This window comes from Notechis scutatus, chromosome 2, assembly GCF_049901735.1.
Source record: "Notechis scutatus isolate UNSWTSFEM ecotype Mainland chromosome 2, rNotScu1.2, whole genome shotgun sequence".
Classification (NCBI taxonomy): domain Eukaryota; kingdom Metazoa; phylum Chordata; class Lepidosauria; order Squamata; family Elapidae; genus Notechis; species Notechis scutatus.
The window spans coordinates 240,593,173-240,610,939 of record NC_142010.1 but is presented as its reverse complement, the minus strand read 5'-3'; the positions used below and the strand labels follow the sequence as shown (position 1 = coordinate 240,610,939).

The 17,767-nt window shown below is 38.4% G+C and overlaps 1 protein-coding gene across 8 annotated transcripts in view; it reads right to left on the bottom strand.

The window, feature by feature from the left end:
* Positions 1 to 17,767, bottom strand: part of PDE4D (phosphodiesterase 4D) — a 700,504-nt gene that overhangs the window by 50,838 nt on the left and 631,899 nt on the right. For all 8 annotated transcript variants that reach the window (XM_087958384.1, XM_087958385.1, XM_087958383.1 and 5 more), the window contains one exon: positions 7,815 to 7,927. In XM_087958384.1, the coding sequence (XP_087814510.1) occupies positions 7,815 to 7,927 (113 nt within the window). The remainder of the gene's footprint in view (positions 1 to 7,814; positions 7,928 to 17,767) is intronic.

Below are 17,767 nucleotides of genomic sequence, written 5' to 3'. Positions count from 1 at the left end.
TTGTGCCTCAACTGAGATTTTTGCATCGGTAGGTTCTATGTTTGTTTTCTTTGCTATCCATCGTATCTTCAGAAATCTTCTCTAACACTAAAATTCGAAAGAATCAATTTTCTTATTATCCTAGTTAGTGGGAATAACTTTAAGTAAAAAATTGAATCATTAATATTGTTCATTGCAATTGTCTATCTTCCAATCAGAAAGAACCTTGCCATTTTATAAGTAAAATTATTTTGGGGGAAATACTATTTTCAGTAAATACAATGAGGATGGAAAAATGAAATATTATACACTAGAATTGATTAAGGGCAGAATAGATACTGATATTAAAACAGCAAACAAGTAAGGACAGCGAATATTCAGAAAAGTTGTTTCCTTGATTTTACCCCCACCCCTCATGCTTGCATCCTGGTAAGTGTTTTAGGATCAATTACAATCCTATAGGGTGGATACATGCACCAGATCCAAATTCTTGTTCCTCTATATAGAATGTGCCATCATACTCAAATATGCTTAGAAACAAACACAGAATGCCTACTTTTAACAAATCTTAGTAGATTATGTCCCATTATTTGGATTTATGGACTAAATGCTATTTTAACTAAAGACAGAGGTATGATTAAAAACCCTGTTCATTCAAAAGGGTTTACTACTTCTTAATTTCAACTGCAATGAAGACAATAATTCTTTACTTAGAACTTAGTCCTGCTGTATAAATTGGGCTTCAGTTCTTTCAAGTGTGGTTAAGATTGTAGCCCTACTGGGACATTATATTCCATGAATTTTCTTAATTAGATGTATGTATTTAATTGGTCAAAGTTGAGAAGAAACATTTTTTCCAGTTTAGTCACCAATACAAAAAAAATATGAAATGCATTTCTGCTACCCTGTCAAGTATATGACTAAATAGAAAAAATATATGTGGCTTTTTGCTCAAGGATGTGGAAGCAGTGATAAGATAAATGAGTGATGAGATAAAACGACATGAACTCAGCAAAATAATGGCAGAAAAAGCAGATTTGCTTTTATGGTTATGTATATAGAAAAACCAATAATAAACCAGGCTATAGTGAGAACTTAAAAAAAGTATGAAAGACAGCAGCAAGTAATTTTTCTATTGTTGCCAATAAAATTATAATAAATTATATGGAAGCTTGACCTGGGGATTTTATCTTGTAAAACCAATTCATGAATGCATATAAGGGATGTCAAAAATCCCTGAAAGGTTTATCATGTATGACTGATTCACAGATTTATGTATAGCTTCCTTGTAATACTACTTATAGGAATGACTGGAATATCCTTGCAAGTGAATGATATTAAGAACATTTTTATTTCCAGCTAAATGCTCCCACTTCCTATTCCTCAGTTACAAATCAGTTCTAGCTCAAATCAAGTGGACTCTGATACACAAACTACCACCATTATTATCTGGGTTTCTTCTATCAACTGCACTACTGTGGTAATGGATCTCAACATCAGCAACTCTCTCTGTTTGCCAGGATCATTGTTCAGTTGTGAAATTGTATGGAAGTGTCAAAAAATTAAATAAGCTTTTGCACAGGCAAAGTTTGTGAAATGTTTCTTTACAACTCTATTGTTGTTTCCACAAATCCTTCCTACAAGGGAGAATGATACCTAGCCATCCCACCCATGCTCATCTCCTTGGTTACCTGAGAAAAAGGCTGTTGTGTACTCAGGCAGTACCTAAAGCAAGTAGACACTCCTTCTCCTGCATTGTAGAACAAAGACTCAACATTCTTGTATCTCATGCCAAAGCATAAAAGGGAGGAGGTGTGTAGAAGGAGACACGTTAAATATAATTTTCGTGCACACATGAATAAATAAATACTGCTTTGCTTTATTCCTTCCTGCAAGCCATTGATACTTTATAGAGCTTAAGGCAATGTCCCTGCTAGGATGTAACCATGCTCCATTTATTCAAGTTAATTCCACCATATTTAATTGACTCTACCAACACAGTGCATTATATACAATGAGCCAAATCATATGCCACAAAAAGAGGCAGAAACTGTTCCAGAAGCCTCATGAAGAAATGAATTTCCTATCCCACTTTTTGTGATTAAGGTAGAGTCAAATTGTTAAACAGAAGCAAGTTATTCAAAATCCCCAAAAGCACTTTGATATTTTAATATCTAGATGAAAAAAAAATCAAGATAACTGGCTCTGTCAGGTAGAAGTTCCCGTGTTTTGTCAGATGTCAACTCCTATAATTGAGAATCTAATGCTGCTGAAGAACATCAACTGGGAAGAATATATTCTAAGATCAAAGATGGAAGAAAAATGCATCCTTAAATTGTGAATTCTTGAAAAAATCCACACCAATCTGAGCTACTAATCCTGGCCTGAATGGATAAATGATATGTCTCAACAATGTCCAATTTATATTACTCAGAAATAACTTTTTTTAAAAAAATGGTAAATATATATCTCATCACTGTTGGCTTTCCCCCCTCCCACCAAGAATGGCAAAAAAAACCCCAAATCCATTAATATGTAACCAAATAACTGTGACTGCATTACTAGACATTATATAAGAGCATAATCATATAATCAACTGCAGCTGTTATGGGATCCATTGTTACTTTTTTATTTTAAACGGTCAACAGAAAGTATCAATCTGCTTTGCCACTGGACCAACATTTGTTAAACCATTAATACATATTTTTCATGAATTTATTTTATGCAATGGTTGTTATATAAGAAATCAGATTAAGTAAATTATTTTTAATCATATGTGTCATTATATTTCCTCTCTAATTGGAACAGTTTAATCTATTATAACAATGGTAAAATACATCATAATATTTAAGGGTTGTAATAAATGATCTGTGAAATTGCTTGAATTTAAGGCACGTGCAAACATTACTTGGTCCATGGAAATTGGTCACTATGTCATTTTGTACATATAGTTGTAATTTCAGCCAGGCAGTGTTCAAATACACCATGGGGATAGATCTGTATAATATATTTAATGTGATTATTGAATTAGTTTCTGAGTCTGTGCAACATATTCAATAACAAATAACCAAGTGCTTTGTACAATATGCACATACATACACAACTAATCAAGGTTAAAACCTAAGTGTACACATAGTTATTGTGTCTTTTACTGATCTAGTTAAACATCGTGTGTGTGTGTATGTGTGTGTGTGTGTGTGTGTGTAGGAACAGAGAGAATGTGAGTTGAATTCTTTCTTCTTCCTCTAGCATATGTACATCCTTTGACCTCCTTTCCGTTCCAATGAAAAAGTAGCAGTCAAAATTTTTGAGAGGAAAACCCTTACTGAAATAATATTTTCACATAAATTGCCTCTAACTCTGATTCTTGTCAATGCAGATATGGACAAGAACTCCTTTTCCTGAAACATGGATCCGACTATAACATTATCACAAGTTGATGTCTACCAGTTCCTCTACATACAATTTTCCCCATCTCTCCTATATTACTAATGGATATACAGAGTATTGCTTCGTGAAACGAACAATCTGAATCTCTTAAATCCTGTTAAGTAATCTTATTGCCAGCATACAGTAGCAAGGAGGATTTTACTAGGGTATATATAGTTAGTACTTAAATTTGAATGAGGAAAGATAACTATGGGACAGAAGAATCTATAGGATGGAGGCAGTTGACAATTACCCCTCCCCCATCTTTCCCACAGATATTTCTGTCTGAGAATGATAGATGTATTAAGCAACTGTATATCAGTATACTAATATACTTAAGTGATACAACAGGTATGTTTTGCTATGAAGAAGCCAAATATGAATGTATGGGACATTTTTGACTTACGGACTTTTTTTTAAAACAACTGTTCAAAGTTACAATGGGACTGGAATAATTCTGGTCCTTGCACTTATGACTTCTGCATAAGCCCCATAGTCACGATTGCAATTCAGGCACTTGGCAACTGTCTTGCATTTATGACTGGTTGCAATGTCGTGCAGAAACTTAATTGTAATTTGTGACCTTTTTTGCCCGTTTCCAGCAAAAAAAAAATGCCCGTTTCAGAAGAATGGGTTCACACTTGTGGCTGTGGGGTTTACTTAACAGCTGCAGATACACCTAAAAATGATAAAATTGGGTTCGACTCAACTTGCAACCAGTGACGACAGAAATTCTGATCCTAAATTGGTCATAAGTTGAGGGGCTACCTATATGCTTATAAACATACGAATTTGCAAGATTTTTCTCATTTATAGTTAAATTATCAAAAAAATGGTTAAGCATGATTGCTTAATTTATATAAAATCAGTGTATTGCACTAATTAAATCTTGCTTTTATGGAATATCAGACATACCAACCAGAGTAATAAAGCTTTAAAAATGTAGTGTCAAAGGACTTCTAATTTTATAGAATGTTTATTGTTTATAGGAGTACAGGTAGTCCTCGACTTACCACAGTTCATTTAGTGACTGTTCAAATTTACAACCTCACTGAAAAAAGTGACTTATGGCCATTTTTCATACTTGTGATTGTTGCAGCATCCCCATTGTCACATGATCAAAATTCCAAGAAGCAAAGTCAATGGGGAAGCCCAATTCACATAAAAATGATGTCACTAACTTAACAACTGTGGTGATTCACTTAACAACTGTGTCAAGAAAAATTATAAAATGGGACAAAATTCACTTAACAAATGTCTCACTTAGCATCAAAAAAATTGGACCTCAATTGTGGTCGTAAGTCAAGGATGACCTGTACATACAATGTCTTACTTGCGACTATAGTATAATTCTTCATTGTTAGTTATGAATATTTTATAAACATATCATTTTTTGAATGTTAAAGGGAGGAATGACAATTGCCCTCCTAATATGTTAGTGCTATTACTTTACCAGCACATCTGGGATTTTCAAATTGCTCTGGGCATTATGCATGCAAATTGCTAAATACTGTCTGTCTCTACTCAATAAATTACATCAACACTATGGCATGGTTAGGCAGACTCAGCTGGGTTAAAACTAAGGAGAAACAGGCATTGTAATGCACTGTCTGCCCATTTATTATGTCGTGATTTCTGCAAGTAGGTTAAAAGGCTGGAAGGAATCCCGGCTTATACTTAGCAAACTGACGTCAATAGATTACAGCAATCCTCTCCCCTATGCAAGCTTTTCTGCCCTAGAGCCAGTCAAACACTCAACTAATCTCCACCTGTGAAACACCAGCCAAGACTCAGAATTAAGGCTAGAAGATAATTTCCTCAGTAGCAAGGATTTATCAAAATTACCCTAGTTAGCTACTTAATGTTAATTGCATTTACATGACTTTGTTTTACAACTCAAAAGCGCTCTTGTTACTTTGATGATTAAAAGGTATCTAAAAGTTTCTGATTTACATGTGCGTGAATACATATGCATTTATGACAATGTACTATGTCACACAGTGTGAATAAACTATGTACAGCATTGTTCCTGGGAACACAAAACGCCTACTTAGGATTATTTGGAACAAGCATCTTTATCTACTCTATATATCTTGGAAAGAAATTTTGTGGCAGCACTCTTTGGTATACAAAGAAAACAAAAAACTTTTGAGCAAGGAGGTCCATTTTTAAAAAAAGGCAGAAATCAGTTTTTCATAGGATGAACAGTTTTAAAAATTAGTGTTCATGCTCAAGAACATCTACTTGGATTATACAATGTCAAAGAAACCCTGCAGTCACCAGCACTGAATTAATTTTTGGCTACGATCATGAAACACAAGTCACTATAATGTAAAGTAAAACATAGCTGAAAGTTAGTATACATAGGACTGTATAGCTAGGGTAGATGGCACATAGAATTTACAATTAGTAACAAAGAAATCAAAACGGACACACTCTTATTTTAAGGATAAGATAAAACCAACCATTGTGTGCCTGCAGTATAAATTTTCACTGCTGATGTAAAGGATGGCATCATTCAATCTGACCTTCAAAGTGATTATGGCAACTCAGCTTGTTGTATTCTTATGGAAAACCATGGCTGGATGGTGCTATTTATGAAGTGACGGGAAAAGTGGATCCTTTATGGAATGTTTCTTTTACTCAGCACCATTAAAGATTCTTCTGATATTATCACAATTCCAGTACCATTCTAATATTATGATAGATAAAATATGTCAACCAATTAAAGGAAAAGCAAAATATCTAGCTAAAGTAATCTGCTGTCTATAAAAGTTAGTTATAGGGTATTTTTATTGTTCCTAGAATATTTTCACAAAAATTAAAGCTAGCAAAACTTGACTTGAAAAAATCTTAGGAAACAACGTTACCACATATGACAAAAAAACACCCTTCTTACTATCCTTAAGTATTTCATTAAGCTTATTACATTAGATGTGACACAAATATGAGAAACAGTCAGCTACTAATGGCTAAAGGGCAGAGGCGACTAAAATTAGACCAGTTGTGCACATATCCTTGCAGTTAGCGTGCATACAAAAAATGTGCTATTTGTATTGCATTTTTACTTGCAAATAATCATTTTTCAGCTGCCAGCATTAGTGATATTCAAGACCACTTCATACATTTTGTTTTTAAGCAAATGACTATATTTTAAATATTCCCCTAAAAATGTAAAGTAATAAATGCAAAAAAAAAAAAAAAAAGCTTTCTTGGAAATAGATGTGTTATAGAGGAACGTTAACCAAAGTGGGAGACTCAGTAAAAAATGTACATTGTCTGAAAAAATCAAAATTTGCTATCATACAATTGATCTAAGTAAATGCAGAATCAAAGCATCCTGAAAGTTTTGCCATGCAAGAATTTGGTACAACTGTAATTAACAGAATCCAGTAGTTAAATACCCAGAAGTGCAGAGAAAAATTATCATGACTATATTACATTACGTTCTTAGTATTAAAGAGTAGTGCTTCTTCCTCTAATCAGATGTGATCTGACAAACAGGCATACAGAGATAAACTAAAACACAACCAGGAGAATAAAGCAAAATAGGTGATATCCACTACCTCTTGAAATGTTAAATCACTTTAATATGACAGAAAGTTGCCATCTAAACAGAGGTGGCAGTGGGTTTTTTCTAGCACTGAGTACTGAGTGGACATGCAGAGGAAGGTCTCTCTGGGGTGGTTCAACATCGTAGTAAGTTGTAAATTGATGATGTTGGTTTAACATCTTAAGTTAGAAAAGAATTTTTGCACAACCTTTAAATGGCATACGAAACTTTAGATTTTAATATAATTTATTCTTAGCACCCACCCAAGCTGATCTTCCTTCTGTCTTACTTTGAAGGACAAACCCTTGAGTTTCAAAATCTGTACTGCTTTTCAAGTTTGCCCTCTAATTAATCCATAGCTAGTGACATAACCTAGTGTTTAATACAGCTAGGTTTGTGGGCAAAGTTTTATATTTGTTTACCAAAGTTTTATATGTGTTTACCTAGGACCAATTCTTTATAGAGTTTCAACTGAATTTGCTTCCAAGCAACCATGCATAAAATGGGATGATATCCATCCATAAACGTTACCAATTTTTCAGCCCAATTTTACGCATCCTTTTTACAGGGAAGCTGCAGAAGTGGACAATAATTGCTGCCAGGATGGCAGACCAAAGGAGCTTTTTAAAATCCAGATCTGATGAACCTATCTTAGATAACAGATCAAGGTATCAAGATAGCGCTATTCTGTTGCACACAGCTTCTCCCAAAGCTGAGATAGATGTACGTTTTCCTTCTTGAGCCTTCAGGTTTGGCGGGGAAAACAAAGCAAAGCACAGAAGAAACTGAAGGGGCGGGATGGGATGGGGGGGGGGTTGGATAGATGGAAACACACGGTTTTTTTTTTTCCTACCTTATTCGAGGCCATTTCACTGACGGAGTGCCTGGTCTGCAAGGTTTCCAGCTGGTCCAGGCACCAGTCCAGCTCCTCCAGGGTCTCGCTGGCCAGTTTTTGGTAGGCCTCCTCTGCGAAGAGATAGGGAAAGGAGTACTCAGTTCGCAATCGTTTCACGGGGCTAACAGCAAGCTCCAGCGGGTCCATCCTGCCATACCCAGCCATGGGTGGATGCCCAGTGCCCACACATGAGTTCTGCTCCTTCATATTGCTGTGCCCGAGCAAGAAGGAGAAAAGGCGGGCTCTGGTCTCCGGCGGGAATGACGAAAAAACAAAAGTCGCTCCAGCCTTTTGGTATCAACTCCAGCTGAGACACTCGGCGGGCGGGCGGGCCCTCTCCGCGGCGCTGCTCCGAGGGGACCGAAGCGCGGCCGGTTCTCTCACGGAGCGCGTGAGACGGGCAAGAATCGTGCCACTCGGGGCGAGCTGGGACTGTGCTCTCTGGCAAACCAGAGACTTAAGGCGACACGCAGCCGACCAACCGCTCTCCTCCCTGGGGCTGGAGGCAGCCAAGCAGCCAACACCTTCCTCCGCCTCCTCTCCGTCCTCCTTCGGGCGAGTTTCAAGCCCCAGTGAATCAGAGCAGCGGCTGCCGTGTGTGCAAAAGCCACCACGTTTCCTGTTTGCTCAACTTCTCTGCGTAGCAGAGGCAGCGGCAAAGCTGAAACCGGCTCTGAGGCTACAGCTTCAAGGGAAGAGCCTCCGTTCCTCCAACCCTCCCGCGATTTCCTTCCTTCCTCGCAGAGAAACCTTTTTTTTCCCCCTTCCCTGCCCCGAGAATCTTAATGAAAACATCAACTCGCTCTTTCGTCCACCTCTCCCCTCCCCAACTCCTCCTTATTGTTTGGGGTTTTCTACTGAGAGGGGAGGAGAACAGCGCCGTGGTGCTTTCAGCCTTTGAACCGGCGCCGCCGAGAGTTTTGGCGAAGAAGGGGTTGCGTGTGGTGCAGCTGTATAGGGGAAGGGGGGGGGGGAGGAGAGAGAAAGAGAAAACTCGGCAAGGAGTTGGGGACTTGCTCCACTCCGCCTCCTCCAGGGCGGCGTTAAAAGGCTGGCGCTGCTCTGTAGGACGCGCGGAGAGCTCCGGCTGCCTCCGCCTCGGGACCCTGCAGATCGGATTGAACTAGAATGGGGCTGCCGTTGCGCTTTGCTTCACCACCGGGCCTCGTGTTAACGCCCCGGCCTCTCGGCTTTAACGCTTGGTAATGGGACTTGGCCGCGTTCAAGAGCGCATTCAAGTTTGTCGCGCCGGTTCTTTACACCAGGGGTCTCCAACCTTGGCAACTTTAAGCCTGGAGGACTTCAACTCCCAGAATTCCCCAGCCAGCTTTGCTGGCTGGGGAATACTGGGAGTTGAAGTCCTCCAGGCTTAAAGTTGCCAAGGTTGGAGACCCCTGCTTTTACACTGCTTTTAATGCCTGAGATGGGAAACCGTTCCTTTTTCTTGAGGCTCAATCCGTCTGCAGCCATAGCCGAGCGCTCATACTGTCTGCAAGGCACTCGTGGGGGAGAGACTATTCGGAAGGCGACTTTGCGGGACTTTAGGGAGCCACAGGTGTGAAATGACACCAGGTCTCTCTCTCTCGCTTTCTCACCCACTGGTGGCCTCCCCAAAGGGCGGGTGGACACGGCTATCTTTGGCAGCCGGTATGCCTGAATAAGCAGCCCCCTAACCAGCAGCTTTTTACATTCCTTGTTCTCCTTTGGCATTACCTCTGCATCCTGACTAGCACAGAGCCATGGGATTTTTGGCCTTGCTGTTCGAAAGTCCAGGAACAAAGCAGTATCTCTAATTTATAGGAATTGCTTGTGCACAGCAAGCAGCCCTGCGTTTTGAAAGCAGTGAGAATTAAGAAATAAATCTGCACTGACGAACTGCCTCCATTACTATTCTCCCCATTCTGGTCACTTTCTGCCCTTAGCTGAACCAAGCTCACCTTGCTGGCTTTTAAAACTTCCAATGCCTTGCTTTTCATCCGCTGCTACTATTATCATTACTAATGATCTGTCCAAGGCATTAAATAAGGAAAGCATTTTACCATATTTGGATACACTCCAAAGATAAGTGCTTTTAAGGTATTGTTGACTTCAGTAAAGGAGAGGGTTAAGAACATCATTCAGCCTCCCCTAAATCAGCATGACTGATTTGTGCATAACTGGCTGGCCAATTCCTGTAATCTTTTTTGGCCCCAGCATTGCTGTGATGGAAATTGTATCCTCACATTATGGAGAAACAACTAAGGTCATCCAACTGAAAAATGATTAGGACTCAAGTCTTTTATCTCTGGTTTGCAAATTCTTGCCTACTATAGTGTACCATACCCCATACAAATTTACTCCATGTTTTCCTTAGCTTATCATACATGCTGAGCATTAATGAGTATTTGCATAATTTCAGTCTATTGTGTCAGTCTAGCCAAATAATCATCAAGAAAGACCTTTTCAAATATTGCAGCATGTTTACTTTACACCAAATCCTGAGGGAGGACGTGTGACTGACGTGTTCCTTGCATAGTTTGTTTTGTGAGTTGAGCGGGAACATCTTTTCCATTTTTTTTTCTTAGAGACCTGTTTAATTCTCTCCTTCTCTCCTAAGTCTGTCACGAGAGAAATCAAAGACCGAAATACAACAGGCAGGACTAACCCTAAGCCAGGTATTAATCTGTTGAATTTATATCCTGCTATGATAACACTTGGCATGTATGAAAAAAAATGAAATGACTAAAATGCAAACAACATAAAGAAGGAATAAAAATAATAATTACAAAAAAGCCAAAGTGCAGATTTGTTTTACTGAGCCAGAGCTTAGCTCTGTAAAATACGAAATGATTTTAAAAATACATTGAATTGTACAGACACACTGTATCTTCCCATCAGCACTATTCAAAATCTACCAGTTTGGCCCAGTTCACGCGAACCGGTAGTATAAAATGTTACCGTGTTGTGTTTCAATTCTCCTTTACTCCAATAGTTGCACTGCACTGAATCATATAGATGATTCTTCCCCTTTTAAATGGATTAGAAATATTCTGAGGTAAAATGATTTTGTTAGGTAATTAAAAAGTTACAACAAACATTACCAAGGACAGATAACCAAAATTATGGATTCAGGCAAGATTTGAATATTAGTAAACGTAAATCTTTTACATTACATGCTACATGCATTTTTTTAGAATTTTAGCATATTGTAATTTTAGTCAGGATATCATGCCAATTGTATCAGGATCAGTGATGGTATTCTACCAGTTTGGCCCAGTTCACGCGAACCGGTAGTATAAAATGTTACCGTTCGGCCAAACCGATAGTAAAAAAAAGAGCTACCTGTTCAGCTGAACCAGTATTTATTCATTTCTTTCTTTCTTTCTTTCTTTCTTTCTTTCTTTCTTTCTTTCTTTCTTTCTTTCTTTCTTTCTTTCTTTCTTTCTTTCTTTTTTCTTTCTTTCTTTCTTTCTTTCTTTCTTTCTTTCTTTCTTTTTTCCTCCCAACAATCAGCTGTTCTGACGATCAGCTGTGCCCGGATCCCCCTCGCTGTCTTATTGCTTTGCCCAGGAGGCTTCCCTGAGGCCCAGGAGGTCAAAAAATTGAGTGCGGGCAGGTGACTGATGACTGTTCCATTTATTTGTAGTATTTTTACCTCACTCCAAGCCCAAAGGATTCTTGGTGGTGAGTAAAATAAAGGAATATAGTGGGAAACTGCTTTAGTTACTAAAATTTTCTCTTTGAAAGAGCAATCTTTTAAAACATATCACTTTATATGAACACGTGCAGACACTGCAAGAATCTAGTACTTGAACTTTGATCTACTGAGGCTCCAGAACAATAGCCAATAACTCCATTATATGTGTTGACATGTTACAGTCATGAAGGGTTTACAGGAAACTAGGAACCAGCTATGACTTCATCAATGATTCAGTATTTGGAACAATGCTAAACTGACAGATTTTCCCAACTTGATGCCGTCCAGATGCGCTGGACTTATTTTCATTCTTACTTCAATAGGCTACTGAGCAAGGAAAAGGTTCCTTTCATTTTAACAAATGTACCGAAGAAATTATGGGTATAACAATTGAAAGTTCAATCAGACCCTGGATATAACAAAGAAGCCCTGTCAATCCTTGCTCAAAAGCCCCTGAAGATGTCAACCACAGCTGCTGGTGAGACATCTGAAATGTTTGAAACCTTCTAGTTCTTTTCAGTCTGCTAGCTAGATTATACAGGTAATCCTCAACTTATGTCCACAATTAATTCCAAAATTTCTATTGCTAAGTGAGATATTTGTTAAGTGAGTTTTGCCCCATTTTACGATTGCCACAGCTGTTAAGTCGATAAATTAGTAACATGGTTGTTAAGTGAACCTGGTTTCCCCAATGATTGCTTGTCAGAAGGTTGCAAATGGAGATCATATCACCTTGGGACACTGTAGCGGTTGTAAGTATGAATCAGTTGCCAAGAGTCTGGATTATGATCATGTGATCATGGGGATCCTACAAAGGTTGTAAGTGTGAAAAACGGTCATGTCACTTTTTTCAATGCCATTCTAACTTTGAATGGTCACTACTGTTGTAAGTCAAGACTAACAAAATATAAACGATAACAGAAAAGTATCTTTATAGATTTCCTAAATGCAGGGGTGGGATTCTACCAGTTCACACCTATTCGCTGGAACCGGTTGTTAACATTCTAAGCAGTTCGGAGAACCGGTTGTTAGAAGATGTTACTGGCCTAATCCTGTAAGGAAGGCAGGAAGGAAACATTCTGGTATTGCTTACAGAAACTGCCTCTCCGTTAACCCTTATTACATTGTTGGCAGGACTAGACTACCTGTCTCAGGAACATCTCTGGAGTCTTTTTCCCCTCCTTTGCTGGTACTTTGCTTATGTGGAGTGACCATTTAAAGTTAGAATGGCACTGAAAAAAGTGACTTATGACCATTTTTCACACTTACGACTGTTGCAGCATCCCCACAGTCATGAGAGGCCAGGTGAGGAAATGCGTGCCTCGATGTGAGTGATATTGAGTTGGCCACACCCAGCCAATAATATGACCACCAAGCCATGTCCACCCAGTCACATGACCACCAAGCCACGCCCACCACCTAAGCCACGCCCACATAACCAGTTGTTAAAAATTTGAATCCCACCCCTGCCTAAATGAGATGAGTTGGCTCCAAATGCAACTCTCAAGGGACTGCTTTTCATACTAGGAGCAACTCTTTCTAATGTGCTATAAATGTTCATAAGGAGAGGCAGGTTAATACAAACTCCTTGTCCAGTAAACAAGTGGTACGATTTAAGATGTTAGTATTAACACCTTAACAGAAAAAGATATCCTTCATGGGATTTACTTGAATTTTTCACTATATTATTAAAGACCACCACAGCCCAGACTATTCTTTGTGTGCCAGCAGCACTCTTGACTTTAGCACATAATAACCTGTAATTCTCTTCACACACCACCTTCAGTTTTATAAGTAGCCTCAAAAGAGCGTATTGAAGCAGTTTTCTTTCTGTTTAAAAGAAAATGAAATAGTTCAGGAGCAACAAAAGTAGCAGAAGGCTGAAGACTGTTTATGTATATTATGTACATTAGCTTATGAAGCCATCCTGTATTTTATATAAAGATACACTGGATAATATATATATTCTGTGAGGTTCTACTGATACAGAACCATGAATGACATGTTATAAGGTAAACAGAAATTTTTATCCAATAATCAGAGCTTGCATGTAAGATTTAATTTATAGATCCCATTGCTTTACTGCGATAATTTGAAATCTTTTACTTAAAATACTCCTGAAGAACAAGGCAATATAACAACTGAGTGCCTTTATATCCATGTGCCTCTTCTACATATTTTTTCCTATCATTCTGCTCCATTCACACCTAAAAATATTTTTGGGTATTTTGTTGCTTGAACTATCATAGTCATTCAGCATATTGAAATGACATGGGATTGCTTTGTTACTTGTTTCCTCGGGGTTGTTTCCCCATTTACTTTTTCTTTCTTTTTGTGATAGCAGCCTTGGAGTAACACCAAAGCTACTGATTTATTCCTGTTGGGTATGGCTGCTGCCATTTTGCTGTAAATGAATAGCTCTCAGAAAATCGATTCAGAGCTAGACTATGATGACAATGCTTGCAATGCAGCAACTTAGTAAATATTTAAATCTAGTGCAGTTATTTCATAATAATCCATGATATAACACATCTGTTTAAGATGGAAAACTTGGAATCACCACTGCAATTATGTCTGTGCACCACTTTGATGTGGCATGGAGAAAACAACAGAATGATGACTGCTTAGAGTGAAAATACTTAACTTATGGCTTGAGGGCTCCATGTGATTTTCCCATATATCGGTAGCCAGAAGTATAGATTACAGTGTAGTAATCCTTTCAAAACTTGAGATAAATTTCAATTTTAAATATGATAGTGGCAAAATTACTAAATACACGGAAGATAGTCTTTGCAACTGTTTTTATATAGTTTAATTATATTCAAAGTGAAATAAAATTAAACTCATACATGCCAATTGAAGGTCTTGTATACTATTATCTTGAAAAAGATCTAGTTTATAACAGTGGCCTATTGGAGAGAGCAATGGTTTCATGCCCCGATTCAAAATATGTATTCATTAATGAACTTACACAATCTCTTGCTCTCTAAACCAGTGATCCCCAACCTTTTTGACGCCGCGGCCCGGTACCGGCATCAGCTGGGCGCCGCGACCGGTATCAGACATCAACTGGGCGCCGCCAACTTTTTTGACGAAAAGATGGCGGCGCCAGCGCTCGGTGAGCTTTTCGGGTAGAAATGGCTTTCTACCCGAAAAGCTCACGAGCGCGCCGCCATCTTTTTTGATGAAAAAGTGCTTCCGTGAGCTTTCTACCCGAAAAGCTCACCGAAGCACTTTTTACCAAAAAGATGGCGGCGCCCAGCAACCAGCGCCCGGTAAGACTTGTTCCGCGGACCGGTACCGGTCCGCGATGGACGGTTGGGGACCCCTGCTCTAAACTACAGTTCTCATGTTTGACCACTTGCCATAGCGGGTTGCACAAACGGGTGTTGTAGCCAAACAATCAGGAAGATATCAGATTGTGAATAAAAGAATTAATCTTTCATCCACTTTCCAGAATGGAAGCTATATAATCACTAGATTTTTCAAAATAGCCTGGGAATTCTAGCTCATTATTTTGAATTCAAGATTTTGCTACATATTCCACAGGCTGTTTGGCATCAAAGACTGATTTTAAGGTAACATTTTTTTTAAAACAAGAAACTTCTATTTTCTTTCATGTTGTCATAATTAACTTCATAGTATGATTATATATGCTCTGAACCCAAAATGAATTTTGCAAAATTCTGCTCATCACATAAATAATACTTGAACAATGAATGTATAATTTTTTTAAGATGATATAAAGGACTTTCGGTTCTGTTCTTAATGAAGTTAACACAGCATAAATTAATGTGAATTAAAACTGATGTCCTTTTGACATTACATCTATAAAGGTTACTATTTGTTGTTGGAGGTAAAAAATATCTGTATTTTAAGGGAACTATATATATTTTCCAACTACACTAATGTAATGATTAGCATTTGTTTTAGTCAACTGTTATGTTTTACTGCATTTCTTTTTCTTATTACATGAAAAAAAGCTTTAGTGTTAATAAATGCTGACACAGCAATACAAGTTTAACAGTCTGCTGATAAGAATTGGGAAAGAGCCAGCTGGAGAGGATTTATTCTTCATGACAGGTAAACTTCTGATCCCCATTGTGAAAAAAAAGGAGGAAAAAAACCACAACAGAAGTGAACCTGTTTCTCTGTGCGTCAGGAATAAAACTTGAGAAATCCCCTCTATTTTCTTTAAAGATAAAGGTTGACTGTTTCACAATAGCAACTCAAGCAGTCTGACTACTTGTTTCAAAGGAAGAGAAGAACGAAAGCCTTATAAAATTTCTTTGCAGTTTCTGAGAAAGAGCTGACAATTTTAAGGTCAGCATGTGTCAACTGTGAAGAGTTGTGGTTTTCACAAGCAGCCGCCTTAAAGTAAAAAGCATGTCATAATTTTTCACAGGGTCATATGACCCAAACCAGTAATTCTTCCTCAACCTTTCAGTCTCCCTTGGTCAGTCAGAGACTTTAGCTTAGGGCTTAGCTCTGCGTGAAAGTTTATTCAAGGACATCGTCCCTGTCCTCCTTGGAAAAAGTCTACCACAGGCAAGACTGAAACACTGGCCTATAGACTGGTTACGGTGACTAAGGAAAATTAAGATTCAAATGTGGGATACATAAGGTTGACAACTATTCTCAAAAGAAGGGCAACCAGAATTCAGTTTCTAAAAGGAGCTTCTGGCACAGAAACCCAAAAACTATATTCCTCAGCAAGATTTCTTTTTAATTCTAGATGCCCAAAAGTTCACTGAAGCTATTCATTGAGAAGACTACACATTCTCTCACTAGTTTTGCTTTATTATTATTCCTTATACTATAATCCCTTTAGAATAGAATAGAATAGAATAGAATAGAATAGAATAGAATAGAATAGAATAGAATAGAATAGAATAGAATAGAATACTTTATTGGCCAAGTGAGATTGGACACACAAGAAATATGTCTTGGTGTAAATACTCTCAGTATGCATAAAAGAAAAGATACATTCGTCAGGAGTCAAGAATCATAAGGTAGGACACTTAATGATAGTCATAGGCAATCAATCATACTAGGAAACAGTCAATATAAATTGTAAGTATACAAGCAACAAAGTTACAGTCATACAGTCACAAGTGGGAGGGGATGGGTGATAAGGAGCGATGACAAGATTTAACAGTAATAGTAGTGCAGACTTTGTAATAGTTGAACAGGGTTGAGGGAATTATTTGTTTAGCAGAGTGATGGCGTTCGGGAAAAAACTGTCCTTGTGTCTAGTTGTTCTGGTGTGCAATTTAGGAAAGCCTGGTGAGATATTATGTTTCAATGAATCTTTAAGGATACAGAAATGGGCACAACCTCCACATGATATAAAAGTAAAGATGTACATTTGCATACTTACTATTCATATGCAAATACTTACAGATAAAGAATACTGTGAGTATGGCAGAAGCAGAAATTTGGGTACCGTTTCATTCTCTCCTTTATCTTGCCTCCTTCAGCAGAATAACAGCTTCCAAATACTACCTCAAGCTTGCTAATATTTCTAATTCTGAAATTGTTCTCTGCATGTACTGCATCTTTTAGACCTTGTCAGGTCTGGGAACTGTTAAGGCCATTCCAAAACCCTTGTTTTTTTTATGTTCTTCATAGTTGCAAAAATGAAGGTGAATATAAGTGTCCTGGGATAATGTTGCAGGATCTAATCTGGTCAGTCTCTGGGACCAGAGGTTTTGTCTTCCGAGCTTTCAGACACATGCTGGAGCCCATCCTCAGGGAACTTCTCTGTAGCAGACTGTGTGCTGTGCGCTGGTATGTATGTGGTATTTATAGTTGTAAGTCAGGGCTGTCAAACTGGCAGCCCTCGGGCCGGATGCATCACGCGCAGACCACGCCCAGTCCAGCTCCACAAAGGGGGGGGGAACATCACAATATGTCATATGATGGCAATGTGATGCCGCATGTTTGTCACCCATGTTGTAAGTGGATTTTTAGATGTTGATTGGGGTATGTTGATGGTTGGCTTTTAAATCATTAGCTGTCCTTTGCTGGTGCTGCCCAGTCCTTGCCTTCTAAGTACTTTATAGGCTGGTGGTTATTGACTGATGAAGGCCCTGTTTCCTATTTCCACTCATGTCCCTGGCTGCTTTGTACCTGTTTGTCCAACGGTTTTAGTAGCTGCAAAGTTGAATGTGTGTCCTTGTTCATTGCAGTGTGAGGCTACCAATAAGTTTCGGTCTTCTCATCTGACCACTCG